Source organism: Vicugna pacos, chromosome 30 (assembly GCF_048564905.1).
Source record: "Vicugna pacos chromosome 30, VicPac4, whole genome shotgun sequence".
In the NCBI taxonomy this organism is placed as follows: Eukaryota; Metazoa; Chordata; class Mammalia; order Artiodactyla; family Camelidae; genus Vicugna; species Vicugna pacos.
The window spans coordinates 15,817,563-15,839,901 of NC_133016.1; the positions used below are offsets into that span (position 1 = coordinate 15,817,563).

At 33.4% G+C, this 22,339-nt stretch overlaps 2 protein-coding genes across 5 annotated transcripts in view; both read right to left on the reverse strand.

Annotated features, from left to right (window-relative positions):
• The window catches only part of LOC116286089 (uncharacterized), a 41,444-nt gene extending 30,253 nt beyond the window's left edge, over window positions 1-11,191 (reverse strand). Inside the window, exons 1-2 of one of the 2 annotated variants that reach the window (XM_072952195.1) lie at window positions 11,121-11,151; window positions 2,988-3,028 (exon numbers count right to left, since the gene is read on the reverse strand). The gene's annotated coding sequence lies outside the window, so the exon portion shown is untranslated. Of the gene's footprint in view, window positions 1-2,987; window positions 3,029-11,120 lie in introns of both variants that reach the window. The other variant, XM_031692467.2, reaches the window with a different exon arrangement.
• Window positions 1-22,339, reverse strand: part of C30H18orf54 (chromosome 30 C18orf54 homolog) — a 26,227-nt gene continuing 3,888 nt past the window's right edge. Inside the window, exons 4-10 of one of the 3 annotated variants that reach the window (XM_072952192.1) lie at window positions 21,220-22,005; window positions 20,738-20,888; window positions 17,831-17,933; window positions 13,165-13,296; window positions 11,121-11,191; window positions 2,988-3,028; window positions 1-250 (exon numbers count right to left, since the gene is read on the reverse strand). In XM_072952192.1, the coding sequence (XP_072808293.1) occupies window positions 219-250; window positions 2,988-3,028; window positions 11,121-11,191; window positions 13,165-13,296; window positions 17,831-17,933; window positions 20,738-20,888; window positions 21,220-22,005 (1,316 nt within the window). In that variant the 3' untranslated portion in view covers window positions 1-218. Of the gene's footprint in view, window positions 251-2,987; window positions 3,029-4,895; window positions 7,425-7,837; window positions 9,031-11,120; window positions 11,192-13,164; window positions 13,297-17,830; window positions 17,934-20,737; window positions 20,889-21,219; window positions 22,006-22,339 lie in introns of those variants that run through there. The other 2 variants (XM_015240485.3, XM_072952193.1) reach the window with 2 other exon arrangements.

A 22,339-nucleotide genomic window follows, 5' to 3' on the forward strand; every position in this document is an offset into this window, starting at 1 on the left:
TTTCTGAATAAAATTTTTTTTATTTCTCCCAAGTTTCCCTAAAAAAAAACAAAAACTGAATGATCTGAAGGGGTGCTGAAGGATTGATTACTTTGTTAGGGCATTATCAAGGTCGGCCCAGGGCTCCTGTCATCAGCTTCTGAATCCCATTCCAAGAGACGTCTTTGTGCTCTTTTGTTGTCTTCTTATACTCGTGTCCAAAATCCCACATAAATCACTCAGTAAATCAAATAGCATTTAGTACTGCAACCTGAGACAAACAAACAGCCCTCTAAACATTATTATAGGAAATAAAACCTATATTCTGGAACTTATTTTATAAAACAATATCATAGGAACCTCGATAAAAGTAACTCTACTTTTGAACAAAAACTAAATAAGGCCTGCTTTCTTTACTTCCTGAAGAAATTACTAATATAATGCATTTATGCCACAATATCAGGTTTTAAGGACTAACTACTGGAAAGAAGGAAAACTGCTGATTTTGGTATTTAGAAAAAAGTTCAATAGCCACAAATTAACATTGGGACTAACAACAACAAAAACTAACATTCACTTTAAGCCACATCAAAAATATTGGTCCCGTTCATTTTGCCAACAGCATAAAATCCAAAATTCTTAGTTGAGCGTATCAACTGCCTCAGATGGGTCCCCAAGTCACCTTCTCAGCCTCATTCATTCAGGGAACAACCATTTATAAGTGCGTTGTAAATTACTGCTAGGCACTATTCTAGCTGTTGGGGAGTGAATAATGCAAAGTTCCTGCCCTCAACATTCAGTGCAGAAAATTAAGGCAGTAATAAAGGGGCAAAGTATAAGGGCATGGGGAGCAGTGGGAGGTCAGTAGGCCTGTCTGACAAAGTGGCATTTGAGCAGACACCTGAAGTGAGGGAGTGAATTAAGGGGGGTATTCATGGAAAGACTGACCAGACGGAGGAAACACTGCAAAGGCCTGGAGACAGAGGTATGTTTGTAGTTACTTGATAACGGCAAGGCTAATGTGGCTCAATCAGAGCAAATGGAGTGGTAGGAAAGGTCTGGCTTTAGGGGGTGAGGGAAGAGGTATTGGCACATCACATAGGGTCTTTTAGGCCAGGGTAGGAATTTCACAATCACTCTGAGATGGGAAGCCACTGGGAATTCTGAGAAGAGGTGCAACATCATTAGACATATTTTAAAAGGATAATTCTTGCTATAATGTGGACACACAAGGGTAGAATCAGCCTTATGTCTTATTCCTAGTGCCTCCCTCAACCAGATGAATTACCATATTAGCAGCTAGTGTCGACTGAGATCACATGTGCCAAGCATATCACTTAATCCTTGAAACAAAACTGCAAAATAGCTATTACAAATAGAAGGGAAATTTTAAATAGTCTCAGGCAAGGTCAAAAAGCTTGTTCACAGCAAAGAGGTAATAAATGGTGGAATCATAAAACAAATCTGCCTGATATTAAAGCGCGGATTTCTTCCACTACAGCACACAACATACCCTTCCAAGTCAATAAGTTTTGGATGAGATCTTTTTAACAATTTAAGTCTTTGCATATCTTACTCTCTGCCTAGAGTATATACCCTTCCATCCACAAATTTCTTTGATGGAAAACTTGTTCATTTTTCTACATCAACTCAAACATTCCCTCCTGAGTGAAATCATTCCTGATTCTTCCGGCCACTTGGCTGTTCCATCGTCTGCGCCTTAATAGCAGTGGCTCCATCATTTCTCAGAAACAACACTTACCTGGTGGTAGTGGCACTGTGTCCATTTATACATTTCCACCACGGAGTTCCTCATGATAGTCGTATCTTATTTGTCATCATCTCTCTCACCCCTACTACCCTCTCCTCTATCCACCTCCACATGGAGCCAAATAAGTGCTGGTTGAATGGAATTATAAATTACCAAAGAATCACGTGTACATTCTTTATGCATCCACTCTATGCATCTTGGGCATCTGGAGCCACATTTTTTTTAATGAAAAAAACTCACCAAAAAAAAGATAATATAAGGTGATAAATGTATTAATAAGATGAAGGCTATCTTTTCACAAAATGTGTATATCAAATCATCATGATACACACTTCAAAAATCTTACAATTTTGCCAATTATACCTTAGCAAAGCTGGAAAAATTAAGGATGGCAATAAGAAAAAAAGTAAATGGATGTTAACTAGACGTATACACAAATGTCAAATCATTATGTTGATTTGAAATTAATATGTCAATCACATCTCAATATAAAAAATAATAAAGTGCATGTGCTAAGAGTTCTGCTGTTAAGTAGGGCTCTCGGTCATTTCTACAATACAAGCTTTTAAACACCATAACAGGGAAAGCTAAACAGCATTCAAAAAAAAGTGAGACAATTATGAACATAAAACTTTGCCCAAAAAATGTAGAAACTGGAAACAGCCTGAAAGATGGAACGTTACTTTTGTTGGTTTCAATATTAGGAAGACTGAAATGTGCATGTGAAAGGCAAAAGCAGGAAACCATATTCAATATCTTGTAGTAACCTATGGTGAAGAATATGAGAACAAATGTATGTGTGTTCCTATATGACTGAAGAAGTATGCTGTACACCAGAAATTGATACAACATTGTAAACTGACAGTACTTCAATAAAAATATACTGAACATTCAAAAAAAATTTTTATACGGAAGACATGGAAAAACAAACCATGGCATAACTGAAGCAATATGCTACAAAACAAAGCATTCCAATTGCAGGAAAAGCTCAATTTCCAGAACCATTCAGATAAAAGCTATGTGGCCACCATGACGAAAAACAATTGAAGGAATGCACTCTACTCCTATTTCTGATATTCTGATTTTCATTCATATGACTCCAGAATATTTATAATAGTCTCAGATTTCTAGTTCAGAACTGTTTTCTTTTACAAAATTATCAAATTAATTACTTTTGAAAATATTGGTCCAAAGTTTATTAGATTTTCTAAATGACTTGACATTTTTGCTATTTTACCTTTATGCCAGGTTCTTGGCTTGGACAGGCTACGTGGTATACTGCAAAACAGGGAGGTCAGAGGTAGACAGGTGAAGCATTTATTATTTCCCTTATGTTTTCTCCCACAAAAACCTTTGTAGAACCTGATGAGTTTCTGTGCCAGCCATCAATTTAGTCTCTCAGCTCCAAATTCACCCTGAAGGGGCTCAGCTGCTGTTTTCTGGCAGCTCCACCATCAGTAAACAAGGTGGGTATGAAGATATCCAGTGGTTGTCTGCCCCAGTCGCAATCCCAGAATGTATGGTTCTCCTGGCCCAGGCTGGTGATCACCTCTGACCTTTCCAATACAAACACCTTATGCTCTAGGTGTCCTGCCAGCACTGTCCAGCATGCAGACGGATCCCTCACTCCCTCTACGAGCCCACGCACCCACTCACCAGCTGCAGCTTCCCTGAACCTTGGACCGTGGATTACTGCTGGCCTAGTTACTAAAAACTAAATCTGGTCCAGGCAAACCAGTAAACTTCTTTGCCATCCAGTGGGCTGCAGCCACACCTTCAACAAGTTCTGATCCCAAATCTTAGTTCCCTCTTACAAGTTTGAACTTCTGTGGATACTCTCCCTTAGCTCTGGGGTACCAGAGAGTTCTCCTGTATCTTTTACCCCTCTTGTCATAGTTAAAACTTTTTTATATTATGCTTCCCTTGTTTAAAATCATGATATGGTTTCTGTTTCTAGACTGGACCCCGCATGATATAGTTTGCCATGAAGCCAGGCTCAAAAAAGCAACACAATGAAAACCATCCACTGAAAGTTTCCCTAGAGTTAGTCTTAGATCTGTAAAATAGCTCATGCATCTGGTGAAGTGCAAAATTTACAAAAACTCAAAAAATATTAAAGTTTTGGGGGCTCAAGAGGTTAGAAAGCTTACAGCCAAATCATCAAAAGTACACAAATGTTGCCCCACTTGATAAACAGTATCATCAGAAAATAAATAACTCTCCCAAAATAGGTTTAATTTACCTCATTTTTAAAAAGACTTGCAGGATATCACAATAAATAAAGGATGTTTCTCCCATCGTGAGCTTATGACCTTATACAGACTTTTGAATTATCAATTAACACTTTTAAGTTTACATGTTTCTAGTTATACATCGTAATGTAAGAGACACTATCAAGGAGACAAAACAAAATCAATCATCTAATTTTTTTGAGACACTTTCTCCCCTAGAGAAACAACGTGCTACAAGAGGGAGAAGGAAAAAGGAGAGCCAAACTTCCAGAGTCTGGAAGGTTAGAATGTTTGGAAAAGGAAGTATAAACTCTGTCAGAGATTTAAAGAAATAGCAGAGTAAGTTTTAGATAACCAGAATGAAAGAAAACAGAGTGTTTCAAGCACAGGAAATAATATGCACAAAGGTGAGAATATACATAGAAAGTTTGGGAGAATATGAGTAAAGCAATTTAGCTACAGCAAACTTGCTGAAATAAATCAGTAAGAATACAGTGGTGGTGTGTACAAGTGTCTTGCAAAAACTAACCAGGCTGTCTTTGGGGGTATGGACTGAAAATGAAGGGAAGAACGTTTATGGTTGAAATAGGTATTAGGAAGCATATGGACTAGTCTCAGTTAAGGTAATAAAGTTACTACACTGTGAGAAAAGTTAATACACAGACAGATCTGGTCTAGGGTATGGACAATGTAGAACAAACTGGGAGGGTAAAAAGCTAAGATGTTGTTGTTGTTGTTGTTGTTGTTGTTTGTTGTTGTTGTTCAAAAAAGGAAAATAATCTTAGCCGCAGATGAATTTTGTCCCCCTTCATGCTACTTGTTTTTTGGCAAGTTTACTTCTTGAGGGTACTACCAAAGAGGTTTTAAGACATAGTGAAAGGTGGGACAGGAAAAAAAGGACACAAATTCAAATCTATAAGTGATGCCATATATTCAAAAAACAGGAGGAAAAAAGAAATCTTGTCATGATTTATCTTCAGGCAACATTTTGGTAAACCCCATACAATTTAACAAGACATTATCCCAAACATTAAATACAAAATACTCACCAAAAACCACACTTACAAACTTCAAAAACAAATAATATAACTAGAGAGACAAATAACTGAAGACAGAGTTTCTCAATTTGGTCAGAAATCTCTACAGAGCTGATATAAACTGTCCCAGAAAAAAAAAAGAAAGTAGTGTTTTTACTGATAGTAAAGAACATTTTCACACATTCATCACTTTCATCCCTAGATCTCAAATAATTTCTGGAATTAGGTTTGTTAAATTTTTTTCATACCCAATTAAAAATTTGAAATGTCTCATTAAATATTTCTATTTAACATTTTTCAATATACCTAAATGAAAAAAAAAGTTGATGAAATTTTATATTCGCAATGCTATTTCTTAAATCTAATTGTTCTCATTATCTGCTCTATAAATTCCCAACTCAGCAAGTCTCAATACTGTTGCCTCCTTTTTTGTCTCTGGAAACCTCAAAACAAAAAATACTGAAATATTTCAAATGTAGCTAAGTAAATCAATACCTTAAAGAATTAATTAAACATTTATCATTTCCATTTTTCTTAGCTGAATCTCCTATATATTTCTTTGAGGCTGGAATTTATCATTCAGATAAAGTTCATTTCCCTTCTTGCTAAAAGACTTAAACTTCCATATTTAACACAAAGGAAAAATACTTAGGGGTCAGTATAATCAAGCTCCTTAAAATATTTATATTAACAAAACTGTGTAACAAAGCTTTATAACAGGCTTACCTTATATAGTACTGGAGATATGTTCTTGCAAATGAGGGCATTAACCAAGTCAGTGCTATTCAGTCATTACAGCATAATCCCTTTGGAGATGCTTTCTAGGTATACTAAATACATTACGTCTGATCAACATATAATATGTAATTATCTGATGCCTTTGTCTTCTCTGCCTTTAGAATTTGTCTAATACTGGATTTCACTGGAACAGGATTAAAATCTATCTGCATTTTAGACAACCACACTTAAATCGTCAAAGTAATGCCTTGTTGGACCGTATGCAAACTATTTGTTGTGAAGCAGAAGACCATAATCAGAAAATAGAATGTTGGTGGCAAAAACACCTCCACAGAGTGAACAAAACAAACTTATTAGCAAGTGACTCTCAAACTGGGCAAAAAGAATCATACAGTGACTCTGACTCACCAAGCTGGGAAAAGAAAACAGACAGGATTCACTCTACAGCCTTCAACAGGTAAGTTCTATAACTAGGGTCTTATATAATGCTTTAAATTGGGAGGGAAAATTATGTACTTAGAAATCCTTTCTGACAATAAAGCTACTTAGCAAAAATGCTGCCATTTGGTAGTATATACATATACCGATATTCTTTAACTGCATCAGGCTTCATCATGTCTCGCGACTTAATTCGTTTTTGTTAGTAAAGATGCTTCCTGCTTATTAGAAGCTAACTTGTTAAAAACTGCAAAATTACAGAGCTCTGTTTGGTTCCAGCTTGTGACAAACCTCAAAGAGTACAGATAGCTTTCAAGAAAGTTCAGCAATTACAAAATAGCTTTAAAATAGAGAGAGGTGCTTTCTGACTTTCCATATTCATTTTAAGTTATCAAATTTCATAAAGCAAACAGTTCCTATCTCATAGTTTTTACGAGTTTCAGCTAACCTCAAAACTTAAATCTGAAAATAATGTAATATCAAAATAATTAAATTCTCAAATATCCCCATCAAAATATTTTGTAAACTTAAGTATCATCAAGATCATTTCTTACAGTGATTCAAAGCAATTAAATGAGGTTTTCCTGAATTTCACAATATGAAACATTCCTTTTATCACTGCATCTATTAACATGACTTGCAAATACAACATATTCTTAAATGTCTGCTTTATGAAACTTAAAAGGAACACATTTCCATATGATTCATGGTAACAATTCTGATATCCCTGTAAGCTCCTTAAAAGTGGATGCTAACTTTATGAAGGTCTATTTAAGAGATTTTGGACAGAAACCAGGAAAAATTTCTTAATGATCCAGAACCAGACAATAAAGTGATAAGGATGCTGAAGGTTAAGTTCACATAAGCTTCAAGAATGGAAATCACCCCCTTGAGACATTAGACATTTAATAATAGCCTGAAGACCAAAGTTAGATCAGCACACACAGTGTGGGTCCTGCCAGTTCACATTCTGGTATTTTGCCACAAAATGAGGATAGGCCACAAAATTTATGGACATTTTCAAGTTTGCTTTTTAAAAAAATGTTGGAACTAATCACAGAATAACACATGGCTTAAAATTATTTTGTCAGGTTAAGCATAGGAAAAAATACATTTTTGTTTTGTGGTGACTATTGGTTAGACTTTTATTTTCCTCTTCACATTTTCGGTGACTGTCTCCCACTGGTATCATCAACCAGGTCTCTCAGGCGAGATAAATGGTGCAAAGCCCTTCATTAAAAGGTATAAAACACATTATAAACCAATATTAAGGACTGAACAGGCAATGCAAACAGCAAGAAATGGTGATAACATTGTTTATTAACTTCAAAATTAGTAAGAAAAATAAATTTATAGAATATTCATATGACATAACTGGCCAACTATTAGGCAACTTTAAGTCTAGCTGTTTATCCACCAAATAGTGAGGTCTCACTGCTAACCCAGACATCAATGCTTTCCAATATTCCCTTTCTTCAACTGTTTGCTGATAGACAAGTGAAAGACCACACCATGGTTTAATGTTTTTATTCAAGCTATGAAAAAGGACTTTACACTAATATATGTTTTTGTAAAATGAATTTCAACTTACCTGTATTTTAAATGTATTGTCTTATTTTAAACACAATAAAAAGCAGCATATATTAGTAATTAGAAATTTATTTTAATGTTTTCATAGTTAATTCAACATAACTGGTTTCCTTTATAATCCTACATAGTATATTTTATGCATTTAGAAAACGATGTCAGGTAGAAAGGAGAGAAGGGGAGGGGAAGGGGGGTGGTATGATGGGAAGGAATTTTAAAAAGCTAAGTAGAAATGCAAAGTCTTCAGTCCCCCCCACCTCAACTACACAATCAGTTGGCAGTTTCTTTCATTTAACCTCTACCAGTCCTACAGAGAATAAAACAATCAATCTGCTTAGAGAAAATGTTATCAAAAGTGATTGCTATTTCAAAGATAAATATAGGGAGAAGGGAAGGATAAAACTGTAGAAGGAAATTATTCTTGATTTTCTTCTCTAAAAAAGTGAAAAAGCAACTATTGGGGAAAACATCAACTTAAGGGTTACGTTAAAACACTGAGTAGTCATTTACCTTAAAAACTAGAATTTAAAAATTCATTTTTTATTGTGACAATGTATCTATTGATAACCTTAAAAACTGATCAACCCACAGAAACTCAGTAACACTGATTATGTGATGGCAATTTAGCTGTATTTCAATTTACTCATTGGTATCTTTCATCTGTTTTCTATTAGTACTACTATACTGGCTATTCTCTTAAACACTATGTTTACTGGCCTATATTCAGCCTAGTATCCAGCAAGAACTGAATGAATGAAAGACTTTTCAGAACAACCTGCCTATCACTTCTTAGATTGAAGCAAAGTATGAGTGCACTAGAACAAAGAGAAATCTTTGCTTCAGGGTCATGTTTTACAAGTCCAAGAGCTAATTCTGTCTATTCCTCATACAGAATGAAGACTAGAAAATTGAGCCAGATGAGATCTGAGAAATAAGACAACTTTTCAGCTATCATTAAGTTTGGTCTTCAGCATGACATTTAGCATTGAGAATCACAAAAGCTTACACATTCATCTCCAAATTGTATGTAAGACAACATATCCCAAAGCCAAAAACAAATTATTTTTGGATGGCTACAGACTCTGCAATGAAAAATTTAATATGTAAATGCATAAGACAAAGCTGAGTAGTACAGGGATACAAAACAACTACAGCTTGATTCCTACTAAAAGCAAAATCCCTCTAGAAAAACATTTCAAGCTGCTATCATTCATTTATACTTCAGATCCAGAGTCTTTCTCAGTTATTTCTAATGGGAGAACATAAGAAAAATGAGTGTCCAAGAGAGTAAATAGAACCCATACTAAGATCTCGGAGTTTCCTAAGGCTAATGAAAGATATTTTAAAACTGGTTAGCAACCCAAACTGTTAAAAACAAAAGTAATTATTTAAAGAACGAGGAGAAACATAATAGGACTTACCCTAGGAAAAGTCATTAAAGCACCCAAGGTACAAGGTATAGACTTCTGAAGGAGTCTATTTAATATTTGAAAATATGAAAAGATGACCATAACCCTAACCAGAACATTTTGCAGTCTAGAAAGAATTCTGAGACTGAATTAATTTTAAATTGTCCTTAAAGCAGTCAATCTAAAGACTGAATGTGAAAAAAATGTATTAACATGCTTTTGTAAGTCTAAACTTACTTCATAACAGTACAAGTGCTTTACAGATAATATTTTTGAAATGTAAAGTAAAAGCCAAATTAAGAATGCTTCAGCTAATCCAACAGAATCAACAGCTAAAAGCCATCTAACAAAACATGAATCTTACTCTCTAAAAATGGCATTCTTTATGTAAGCAAGATTACTGATTGTCTAAGCTAGAAAAAAGTTACTATTAAAAAATTATAGAAAATGATAAAAACACCTACAGTCAGTATCAATTTTTCTGGTCATTTAATGACTTATGGCCCAGGGTTCATTTTCACCAAGAAAAACATCCTCCAGAAAACATGTTTAAGTCTGTGACACAAGTTCAGTATCAGTGCTTTTAAAAACCACAGAAAGCTTGAGCTCATTTACTTTAAATTTTAAAACAGAGCAAGGTTTCTATCCTAGATAATCAATTGAGGCATTGCACCTTGTCTCAAAGGCTAATGCACCACTATCATTAACGAGAGGAACACAGGCTACAGAATCACACTGCCTGGTTTGAATCCCAGTGCTATGTTTTACTAGCTATGTAACCTTGGGCAAGCTAGCTTATTACTTGATTTTTATTACCTGATCTGTAATATGAAGATAATACCAGTACTTTCCTCACAGGGTTGGGAAGAGCATATGAATTACATACAAAAGCACTCAGAACATAAGCTACTTGGTAAATGTCCAATAAATGTTAGTTATTAGTATCATTATTCACTGAATCCTACTAGATATGAAATGCTATACCCAAGCACTACGGCAAGCTACAAAGAAAGAACTATTATTTCTACCAGAATACTATAAATTAAGTACAGGGGAGAAAAATCATACCTATATATACACTTTTTAAACTATGAAAACAAAGGAGACATATATAAATATGTATCATGACAATTAGAGTTTACATGACTAGTGTTTCACTTTTCCCCCACTTCTTTAGATAAGAGAATCCTAAGCAAATTCTGAAAGGACAAAAGGTTGACAGTATTTTTGTCCCACTTACAGCCAAGTAAAATGGTGTTACAAAGCAAAAAATTTTAATCTTAGCATTTCTCAAGCTCAATAGTCCATCTTTTGTGGGAACTTCATATTTATACAACCAAACTCATAAAATAAATACTCTTCTCTTCTGCCAATATCATGACTATAAGAAACATCTGTATTCTTCCCAACTTTTTTATTCAAGATAATGTAACTAAAAAAAAAGTAGATTAACACCTTAAGGCATTTAGACCTATCTTTATATTCAGGACATTATATCCACTTCAGATTTCTGTAGAGAGATGTCAAATAATAGTACATTTATGATTATTATATTTCTTCTAGAGGGAATATATGAAGACACATTTCACAAACAAGTTGTTCTTCCAGGATATCCACACCAATACAGCAGTATCTCAAATTGTTAGTATTACTCAGAAATGAGAAGAGAATTTCTCTAGGCCATTCACATCTATTATGTTTGAGGTGTCCAAGGTTATCTTATTAAGTCCTAAGAACATTTTACATAGAAAATAGCACAAGTTTTAGGAAAAACCTCAGGATTAAACAATATACTCCAAGAAGCTTAAATATGCCTAGAATATCTATTCTTAGAACTACTTAATCCATCCTGTAACTTTCTGATTTCAAAGAGACAGCTAAAATGGATTTGTTTCCATAACACACCCAGAAATTAAGAGAGAACACTTACTTTTGAAGTGACTTAGTAATCGGAACCATACTTTCCTTCAACTGTAATTTAGAGAAATCATCTTCTGATACCTAATATTAAAACACCAAATATAACAACATAGTAAAAATATTACATAATTATAAGCTTAAATACTATTTAATACGTGATTAACAAGAACCTTAAAAAATATTGTCTGCATTTCCAAGGGAATAATTATAGCAAATAACTTTCAGTAAAGCATTAAATACATATACTTTTTTTATTCTAAAAATACTACAACTACAACTTAGAGTCACCTTTCAGCTGTCCTAAAGTATGCTTCTAAATGTTTGTTCAATAAAAATCAAATCTTAGCTTGAAATTATGACTTTACTGAATAAGGTTATATCTCAAGAATGTTTAAAAGAAGAAGGAAAAGAAGGATGGATTATACTCAACATGAATGTTATGATCATCACACTGTATAGAGAAAAATTAAGAAATACAACTTAAGTGAGTAGGCCATGATAGTCCTAAGAGCTGATCGACTCATTTGTAGTGAAAACTGAATTTCATAAGGATCTACTGAATAACAAAACAAACAATAACAATAAAAACATTTATTAAGTATTTTCCAGGTATCAGGTTTTTACCAGGTGTCATGCACTATAACAAGCACTTCTACAATTTGTCTCAATTTGTCTTCTCAACAATCTCATTTCAGAGAAGAAGAAACTGAAACTAAAGAGATTAAGTGATTTGTACAAATACTGCACTTGCTAGTAAGTGGCAGAATTAGAATTCACAATCAGACTTGGGAAAACATAAATTATGTTTATGAACACTACACTACTGTGAGGAAAATTCAACCCCTAGGGAATAGCAGCCCAAAGCAGAAACAGATTCCCAAATTCCTAGGAAATATACAAAAACACAATGGTTTTAAAATAAAACTTTATATAACTGTAATAAGAAGAGTCAATAAACACACAATGACAAAATTAAATTTTAGATGACAAAGGTAATGTGGAGAAGTTTATTGCTGAAAGGTTTTCCAGGCCACCCCCAATATGAATACAAGAAGCTAGACTATACTGAATAATTTTATAAAACATTAAAAAGTAACTCTTACAATCCTTTCATAATATAGCTGGAATGTCATCATATACAAATAAGATGTTAATCCAGCAGTCCCACTTCTGGGTATATATCCAGAGGGAACTCTTAATTTGAAAAGATACATGTACCCCAATGTTCACAGCAGCACTATATACAATAGCCAAGACTTGGAAGCAACCTAAATGTCCATCGACAGATGACTGAAAAAAGAAGTTGAGGTATATTTATACAATGGAACACTATTCAGCCATAAAAAAGAAAAATGCCATTTGCAGAAACATGGATGGACCTAGAGATCATCATTCTAAGCGAAGTAAGCCAGAAATTGAAAGAAAAATACCATATCACTCATATGTGGAATCTAAGGAAAAAAAAAAAGGAAAAGAAAAAAACAGAAACAGACTCGCAGTCATAATAAACAATCTTATGGTTACTGGGAAAAGGGGGTGGGAAGGGATAAATTTGGGAGTCTCAGATTTACAAACGTCAGCCACTATGTGTAAAAATAGATTTTAAAAAAAAAGTTTCTTCCATATAGCACAGGGAACTATATTCAATATCTTATAATAACTTTAATGAAAAAAATACAAAACGAATACATGTATGTATATGCATGAGTGGGACATTGTGCTGTACACCAGAAATTGACACATTGCAACTGACTGTACTTCAATAAAAATACATAAAAAATAAATAAATAAAGATGTTGTATTTATAACCATAAATTTAACAGAACAATCCATTCAAGGGTACACAACTGAAGAAATCTAATACTATTAAATTTGAATAAATTACTTTCCCAAAAAGAGAATAACAGTATAACTCTACAACATGTGTTATATTACCATGCTTATTAACATAAAACTAGAGATTACACTAAAAAAGATCGAGAAAGAAATCTTATCTTTCACAGATCTCAATTTACATTTGCAGATTTCAATTCATAAATTAAGTTTATGCTTACTTGTTTAACTTCTCCTTTTGGTTCTGCGGTTTTATTCTGATTAAAACTTTCTTGCACTGCTTGAAGATTAAATAACATTTGTTTCAGAGCTTCAACAGGACCGTGATGTTTCCCTCCAGAAAGGGTACAGCTCTAAAGTTAAAATAAATGAGTGATAAACCATCCAAATTCAGAAGTGGAAAAGTTATATTTTGTATTATTATCCCACAGTAGAAAATTAATGCAAAAATCCAAACAATACATGTCAATAAAGTGCTTTAAAAAAATCAAAATTTTAACTCATCAACCTCCCCTTACCCAGTTCCTAGATGGATTCACTTAAAGACAGTCATTATTAACAATTTGGCATATCCTTTCTAGTCCTTGCTCTTTTAAAATTAATAGTATATGGTGGGGAGAGTACAGCTCAGTGGCAGAGTACGTGCTTAGCATGCATGAAGTACTGGGTTCAATCCTCAGTACCGCCATTAAATAAATAAACCTAATTACCCACCCACTAAAAATTTTTTTTAAAGTGAGCACAATTTTTAAAAATTGACAGTACATGTTTACATTTGCAATTAATTCATTTAGTATATTTAAAAGCATAGATTTTTAGAACTGAAAGGTCCTCAAAGAGCAGGTAAGCCAACAATGCTCCTTCCAAGTGTGTAATGAAATCGGTTATCAGCTGGGCAAGGACTAGAATTTCAAATATAGTATTTTCTGCACAGTTTTAAATGTTTTCACACAAAGAATACCAGTTTTTCACCTCTTTATGGACATTCCTTGCTATCTAAAAAACATTCATACCTCAATTATCATTGATCTTACCTGCATCCAAAGAAGGCAACAGCACTTAACCATTAAAGGTGGTCAGTTAAGAGAATCTGTACAGGATATTTTTAAACTTCTTTTTAAAAATCTTATCTTTATTTTTACATCTTTCAAATGAATTGCTGTGTCCTGATAACTATCCACAAGGTGGCAAATAGGCCCCTTAAGATGTCTATAATTTAACATATTCAGCATAGACAGTATAACATATACAAAGTTAAGCATAATGGCTAAAAAGATTTTAAAGACACTCAAGAGTCGGGTATAAGAAATAAGAAATAAGGTGTGTGAATGTAAAATGGTGCAGCCACTGTGGAAAACAGTATGGCAACTCCTCAAATAACTAGAATTACCATATGACCCTACAACTTCCCTCCTGGTTACACACCCAAAAGAAGCAAAAGCAGAGATTTAAGCAGGTATCTGTACACCTATGTTCGTAGCAGCATTATTCATAATAGCAAAAAGGTAGAAGAAACCTAAGTGTCCATCAACAGATAATTGGATAAACAAAACATGATACATACAATGTTGTATTATTCAATCTAGGAAAGGAAGGAAATTTTGAAAGATGGATACAACAAATCCTGTGGTATGACTGGAATCAGAAGTATGAGCATGAACTCATGATTTTATACCTACATATAAAATATACATATATATACATAGAAATATGTATGTGTGCACGTGTGGGTTAGTAAACATTTATGCTTCCGAAGTCTGCCTGCTGAGAAAGTCTAGAAATATTATAAATAAATTATAGCTTATTTATATTATATTATAAAAATTATAAAATAAACAAAAAATGTAAGTAAATAAGTAATAAGTAAATAAATAAAACTCAGTAGCCATAAGCACACCGAGTGTCTAGATCTTAGTTTCTATACACTATTTTCCAATAAAAAGAAGCATGGTTCCTCAGAGAGGTGCTCAGAAATGGACAGGGGCCCGTCAAGAGGACACAGAAGTCAACCTGAAGGAACTCTTTATGACCTAAACTGGAATAATTTAAACAAAATGAGTAACAATATTTGATTATAAACCTAGAATAAAATATCCATGAGTCTCTTTTGATATAAATATAATTTATATTATAAAAAATAAATGAGGTAGAAGGAATTATTCATTATACAAGAATTTAAATTAATGTAGAAGACAAAATCCACCAATAGATACAAAAATTAGTGGATGAAAGTTTTGAGACTGCTTAGTCTCAAAGTATTTCCCATAAAATATTTATTAATTGTAAGTGCAAATCATAATTTTACCAAAGAAAAAGCCAGTAGGCACCAAACGTTCAAGACTAACATCACAAGTATTAATGCTATTATAATTTTATATTTTATACAGTATTGTATTAATATATTGCTAATGGGCTGAATGTTTGTGTTCTCCTAAAATTCAAATGTTGAAGCCTAATCCCAATGTGATGGTATTTGGAGGAGAGGCTTTGTGAGATAATTCGGTCATGAAGGTGGAGTTCTCATGAATGAGATTAGCACCCTTATAAGGAGAGACACCCAAGGCTTGCTTTCTCTTTGCTCTCTGCTACGTGAGGATACGAGAAGATGGCCATTTGCAAACTAGAAGCAAGATCTCACCATCTGGACTTCTTAGACTCCACAACTGTGAGAAATAAATGTATGCTGTTTAAGCCATTTGGTGGCATATGGCATATTTATTACAACAGCCCCACCTAAGACACAAATCAGTACTCTCAATAATATCAATATATCATGAATCTTCCGATACAATGCACTGAGGAAGGCACAGCATGATTTCTGTTGCATTCTTGCCAAAAATTCATAACCTCTTTCTAATCATCATGAGAAAACTTCAGATAAACCCAATTAAGGATCATAAAAAAAAAAAACCAACTGACCAGTAACTCCTCGAAAGTGTCAAGGTCAATGCAGGACAAGGAAAGACTGAGGAACTGCCACAGACTAAAGGAGATTAAGGAGACATGACAACTAAATGCAGTGTTGGATTCCACACTGGATCCTGGAACAGGACATTGGTAGAAAAACTAGTGAAATCAGAATGAGGTCTGTAGTTTAGGAAACAGTATTGTCTATGTGATCATTATACTATGATATATGAGATGTCAGCATCAGGGAAGCTGGGGGAAAGGTAACAGGAACTATCTGTATTATTTTTGCAATTTTCTGTACATCTAAAATTATTTAAAAGTAAAATACACCGTGGTGGTGAGGGGTTTCTGTATGGACAGAAGGAAAGGGATCAGTTAGTGTTAAACAGTCATCCATCTCAAACTTTACAAAAACTTCTGCAGATCTGTTCCTCTACCAGTGCTCCTTGCCTACGTAAACAGCACCACTCAGTCCTTTTGTTGCTTGGCTCAAACATCTTGGAATTATCCTTCAAATCCATTCTATCTCCATCCTACCAGGTCTACCTTCAAAATACATCCCAACAGTTAACTACTTCTGACCACCTCCAATGCACTCACCCTAGCCCAAGCCTTCATATTTATAATCCCTATCCTCAAAGATTGCAAAAGCCTCCTAACTGGGTCCGCTGCTCCTTCTCCAGCTCTTTTCAAGCCTATGTTCCAAACAGCTGCCATTTTATATTTCAAATGTAAATCTGATCATTTCATTCCTCCAAAGTCTTCCAGTGACTTTTCATCTCACTTAAATAAAATGAAAAATCTTCATTGCATTGCTTACATAGCTACATGACCTGATCCTCGTTACCTCTCTGTCTTATCTCTTAACTACTCTTCCTTGCTCACTCTGACTAAGCTACAATGACTGGACTTTGATATTCCTTGAACATGTCAAACACATTTCTGCCTTGGGGTTTCTGCACTTACTATTTCCTCTACTTGTAGTTATTTCCCCATGGTACATGGATTATTCATTCATTTTAGGTTTTGGCTCAAGTATCACCTCACTAGAGAGACCATTCTTAACTACTCTAGCTAAAATGTACCTTCATTTCTCTATCCCAATTAATTTTTCTTCACTATATTCATAGAACTCCCTTATATAGTACATATTATATTTTTGCTTAGCTTATCTTTCTAACTTGGAAAAAAAAATCCAAATGGCAAAGATTCTTCTCTCTTATTCAGTATTAGGAATATAGTTCCTAGAAAAGTAAGTACTTGGTACAAAAATATTTGATAGTTAAGCTTCACTTACACAGCATTGCTATAGTATCTTATATAGAGCTCTATGGTCGGACATATTTTAACAGCCTCTACTTTCTCCAGTAAATTTCACTTAAGGAAAAGATATGTTTTATTAAAACTTTCAGGGAATTTTTGTTTTGAGTGTTCAATCTCTCAAATATTCCAGATGTTAAGATCCCAAAAGTATATTTCAATATTTAACAGTCATGGCTTATATTTCTAAATCATATTATATATCCTTCCTTATGTGCATATATACACATTTACACTTTATTTTAGGGCTACTTGCAAGATGCACATATGCTCATTTTGTAAAACTGGATAATAATTCTATTTTAAATTATAAACATGTATAATTGCATCTTAGGAACACAACTCATAATAAGCAACCTCTCTATGGGAAAATATAATTTACCCCATAAGGATCTGTCATGTGTTTTCCAGAAAAGAAAAAAAAAAATTGTAATGACAATTTACGCTCCCTGTAGAGTTCAATTCCAAGTCCTGCTACTTTAGAATACTGAAATAAAATTATCAATAATTCTAGGAGTGATGGTTTTATGGATTTGTGCTGGGGAAGAAGGGATCTGGGTCATTTTTTTGTTTTACAGTACCTAAATAACTTAGAAATGTCTATATATTAGTAATAAATCTTCTTCTAATAAGTTAAAATGATTTAACTTCACCCACCTGATTATCATTGTTTAAAAAGTCTTCAAGGAATTCTTTAGGATATTTTGCCCTTGAAGTTTGTTGAGGATTATCATCAGCGTTAACAGGAACAGGAGATTTGCTAAATAGGATTTAAGGATACAGGACAGCAACTAAGTTCCCAATTTATAAAAATTAGACAGTATATAACTGATGGTTATCACTTAAATAAAAGTGGTCAACATGAAATAAACATTACAGACACAATTCATATTGATACTGCTTGGTAATTTCTTCATCTTCTCCCTAAACTGCTAACAGAATCCAACCTCCCCCCCCCACATCTCCTTGCTTCTTCTTTAAAGCTTTAAGAAAAAAGATAAAGAAACTAAGACATTAGTCTTCAACTAAACAAATAAGCCTTCAAATATAAACATCCTCCAAAAGCTCACTTGTTTGAAATAAGCAGTACATTTTACCAATTAAACATTGTTAGTTACTTAATGATAATACCCAAAACCCCCACACATATATAAGCATTTCTACTGATGCCAATTATATGCTCTTCAACATCAAAGCAACAGACTTCTCCAGAACTGGCACTCACATAGAGGACAGATTAAAGTGAGAGAAGAATCAAATGAAATTTGAAATAAAAATTCTTGAGTTCAAATCCCAGTCCCACTTGCCATATGACTTCACATAGCTCATCTTAACTTCAGCTTCTACATTTGTAGCCCCACTTATCTCACAGAAGTATTGCATAAATTAACTCTAGGTGCCTGGTATGTTTAATAGAAGCTCAATAAATAACAATTTCCTGATGTTCAAGGGGAAGGCAAGGACATCCCCAGGAAAAGTAAAAGTTTTCCAAAACCAAATTCTATCAGTCACTGAGAAAAAACTCATTCTGTCTTATTTACACAACAATGTAAGATGTGTTTCTAACTCAAGTACTCAGATATCTAAGAACCCTCTTACATTTAAATGGCATAATGCTAATTTTTTTCTCAATACTTAGCAGCACTTCATTACTGACTCATTTGACTTGTAATTTACTATGAACTTTTTCTGATTCTCAAGTAGTCTTTCCTCCCATTCTTTACCAAAGGAACTTGTACATCATCCAAAAAGCATTTATATGATTAAAGAAGATGGGTGCTGGATACAGAGGTATTTATTATACTATTCTTCTACTTTTGTATTTGTTTGAAATATTCCATTACAAAAGGTTAAAGAAGGGATAGGTATAGCTCAGTGCTAGTAGAGCGTGTGATTTGCATGCCTGAGGTCCTGGGTTCAACCTCCATTAAAATGAATAAATAAAGAAATCTAATTATCTCCCCTCATAGAAAAAAACAAAACAACAAAAAAAGAAGTTAAACCAAAAAAAAACCCAATTACTCAGTTGTGGTTATTTTATCTTTTAGCACACAATCTTGAGTACTTCCTAGTTAATTTTGTTTTTGATGACAGAATGATAATAATTTGTCAATATCACACTGAAGTCAGGTCTATTTCTTTTTTTCATACCATCATTAAATTTATATAAAACATACTCATCATAACATGAATTCAATCTTCCAAAAATCACCTACTATATACAAGGTACTAGGTCAAACCATTGATAATAATAATTATACAGGTCAGAAATTACAGTATCCAGTTTTAAGATACATTAAGTATATTAAAAAAATTTTACTCTTAATTTAAGCATCTCTGATATTATTTTGGTTCGATTTAAAAGCAAAGTATTGTAGCTATGGGACTTTACAAATACAGAGACCAACTGGTAAGAAAATAAGAAATTAGTAAATATGAAGGATAAGAGAAGTTTAAGAATTAAGTGAGCTAATTATTAATTTGAGTTTTTCTTTTTCTTTTTTTTTTTTTAAGATCTTATTGAACCAACAATTGAGAAATGAAGCCAAAACAAACAAAAAATATTCTGGATGATCATCATCACCATTATAAGTTACCAGAGAGCATCATAAGTCAGAAACTGTCCTAAGTACCTTATATGTATTTTCTAATCAATTGAATCCTCACAACCCCTAAGTACAAGAACTTATCCAAAGTAGAATTAATTTGTACAAAGTATCAGCAAGGAAGTGACAGAGCAAAGATTCCAAATTAGAATTAAAGTCAATGTCTACATACAAAAAAATAAGATGTTTAACTGAGAAGTAATTAAAAAACAGATCCTGGAATTAATAGGCTCTGTCTATAACAGAATGAAAGTTTAGACAATGGAAGATAATAAATTATCAGAACCTAAGACAGGATGTAGGGTTACCAAGGATGCATTTCTGATGAATACAGAGGTAATAATATCACTAAGGAAAAAAGCTTTCCTACCTAAACTCCCGATTCTTACTCTACAAGCACATACATGAGTAGGTAAATGCTTTTTAAATTATTCGGAGAAACTATGTCATAGAAAAGACAGGCACACAAACAAAAACAATCTTAGGAACTACAAATATTTACTATACAAGAAAAGGTACCATCATTTATGGAAAATAATAGACTTATGGAAAATAAAAACGTAAATAAAAAAAATGAATACCTCTAATGTGTAGAGAATATAGAGGGAGTAAAAGAAGAAAGTAACAAGAATTCCATAGCCTTCTCAATCTGCAAAATAGTTGCTTTTGGTTCTAATTCTTCATAGTAAACATATATCAATATTTTATAGTGCAACAAAAGAACCATGTAACAAAGACAGAAGTTATATAAAGAACCTAAAGTTAAACATTACATCATCTTGCGGTAACAAGTGAAAAATGCAATTGAAAGCAAGCAACACTGAAAGCTATGTTCTATAGAATTACCATGTTATTATCATTGTTAATTATCATTAAGTTATTTAAAAGATAAATCAGATGTTCACATGACATTCTTCATTTGGAAAACTAAACAGTTTTTCCATTGTAACTTACTTACAAAGTAACAGGAATATTTTCCCATGATCTTTCTGCTTCAAGTTTATCTAATGAACAAGGACTGTCATCCTTTTTCATAGACTTCGGTAATTCTTCAGTACAATCCTCTAGATTTCTCTTGGCCTTCAGGATAAGCAATTCAATTCTGTCACCTAATTTAAAAGATAACATTAATTCTTTAAGAAAAGAAAGAAATGCAAAGCACGGCAAAATCTCACAAAGGCAACAAGAATTCAGATAATCTGCAATATACACATATCTAACACAGAAAGTTTTGTTTACATGTGACATCTGTTGTGACACAAAGGAAAAAAAAACACTTTCTAGTCACAAAATGCTACATAAGAGACTATAAGAGTTCAAAACAGATACATCACTTGATCATTACATCGAGAATATAACATAAAAGCTCCGAGATGTCAGGTCAAATTTACAGCAGTTTCTTTTGGTTCTTAAGAACAAAACAGAAAACAAAACAATTACCACTGAATGGCTTTTTGGATCCTGGGAGAAGTGGATTCTCACACTGGCATTGGCTATGTTTTGAATCACATTTATATTCATTAACTAATCCTTTATCATCACTCAAGGAATTTGAAATGTTTGAGGGTTCAAAAGAATATTCAAAACCATCTAATTTATTCATTAGCCGAGAAGTTCTCTGTGCCTGGTAACTATGTCTAGGGGGACACTGATCTTCTTTAAGTATTTTATAAATCCTTTGACCATTTGTATCAGGTAGCAAGTCTTGATTGTAGAGCCAGACTGGGTAGTTGAAATCAGGTATACTAGTTATCCCGGAAACATCAAGGTCAGATTTCTGGCTTGTGAGCCACCTTGGGTAATTCTTTTCAAGACTGTGCTCTGAACTGTCCCTAAAAGATGATTTCTTGGAAAAAGATAAAGATGGTACAGAAATGCATTTATGAGCCTTATTCACAAGTTTTGGGTTTCTTAGCCTACCACATTGCTTTCCATTTGTATTTGTGTATACAACTGGAGTAACTATGTTATCCTTGCCCATGAGAGCAGAGGATTCTTGAAAATTTTGATTCTTTTCAGTGTCCGATGAACTCAGTCTTCCAATGCGTTTCTTGTTTTTCTTGCTACTTCGGTGATGTGATTCAACGTAAGTGAAAGAAAATGATCCATCTGCTGGGAGTTTTAATAGTTCATCAGTTGTTAGGCTAATGGAGTCCATGTCATTAATAGTCTGTTCTCTATAGGGTAAGGACAAGGAGTTTTTTTTGTCATCAAGATTTTCAAAAGCTGAAAAACAAAGCATAGTTCTGTTTATCTCCCTATATCACATACAAAAATACTTCATAAATTCAACAGTAAATGAATTAAGAATTTAAAAATGATGTTTGCTGCTTTCCCTTTATCTTCACTAGAGCTTTGAATAAACGTATAAAAGGTATAGGTTGATGAAACAGGATGTGCCCTTCAAACCTCTTCAATTTAACTAATTCCTTACACTTTCCTCTCAAAAAGTGAAATTTCTCCTAAATTTTCGTATGTTCTTTAACATTTTTCATCTTTTCTTCAACTTTTTTCATCTAGATATACCAGATGCACTAACATTCACATTAATATTAGTCAC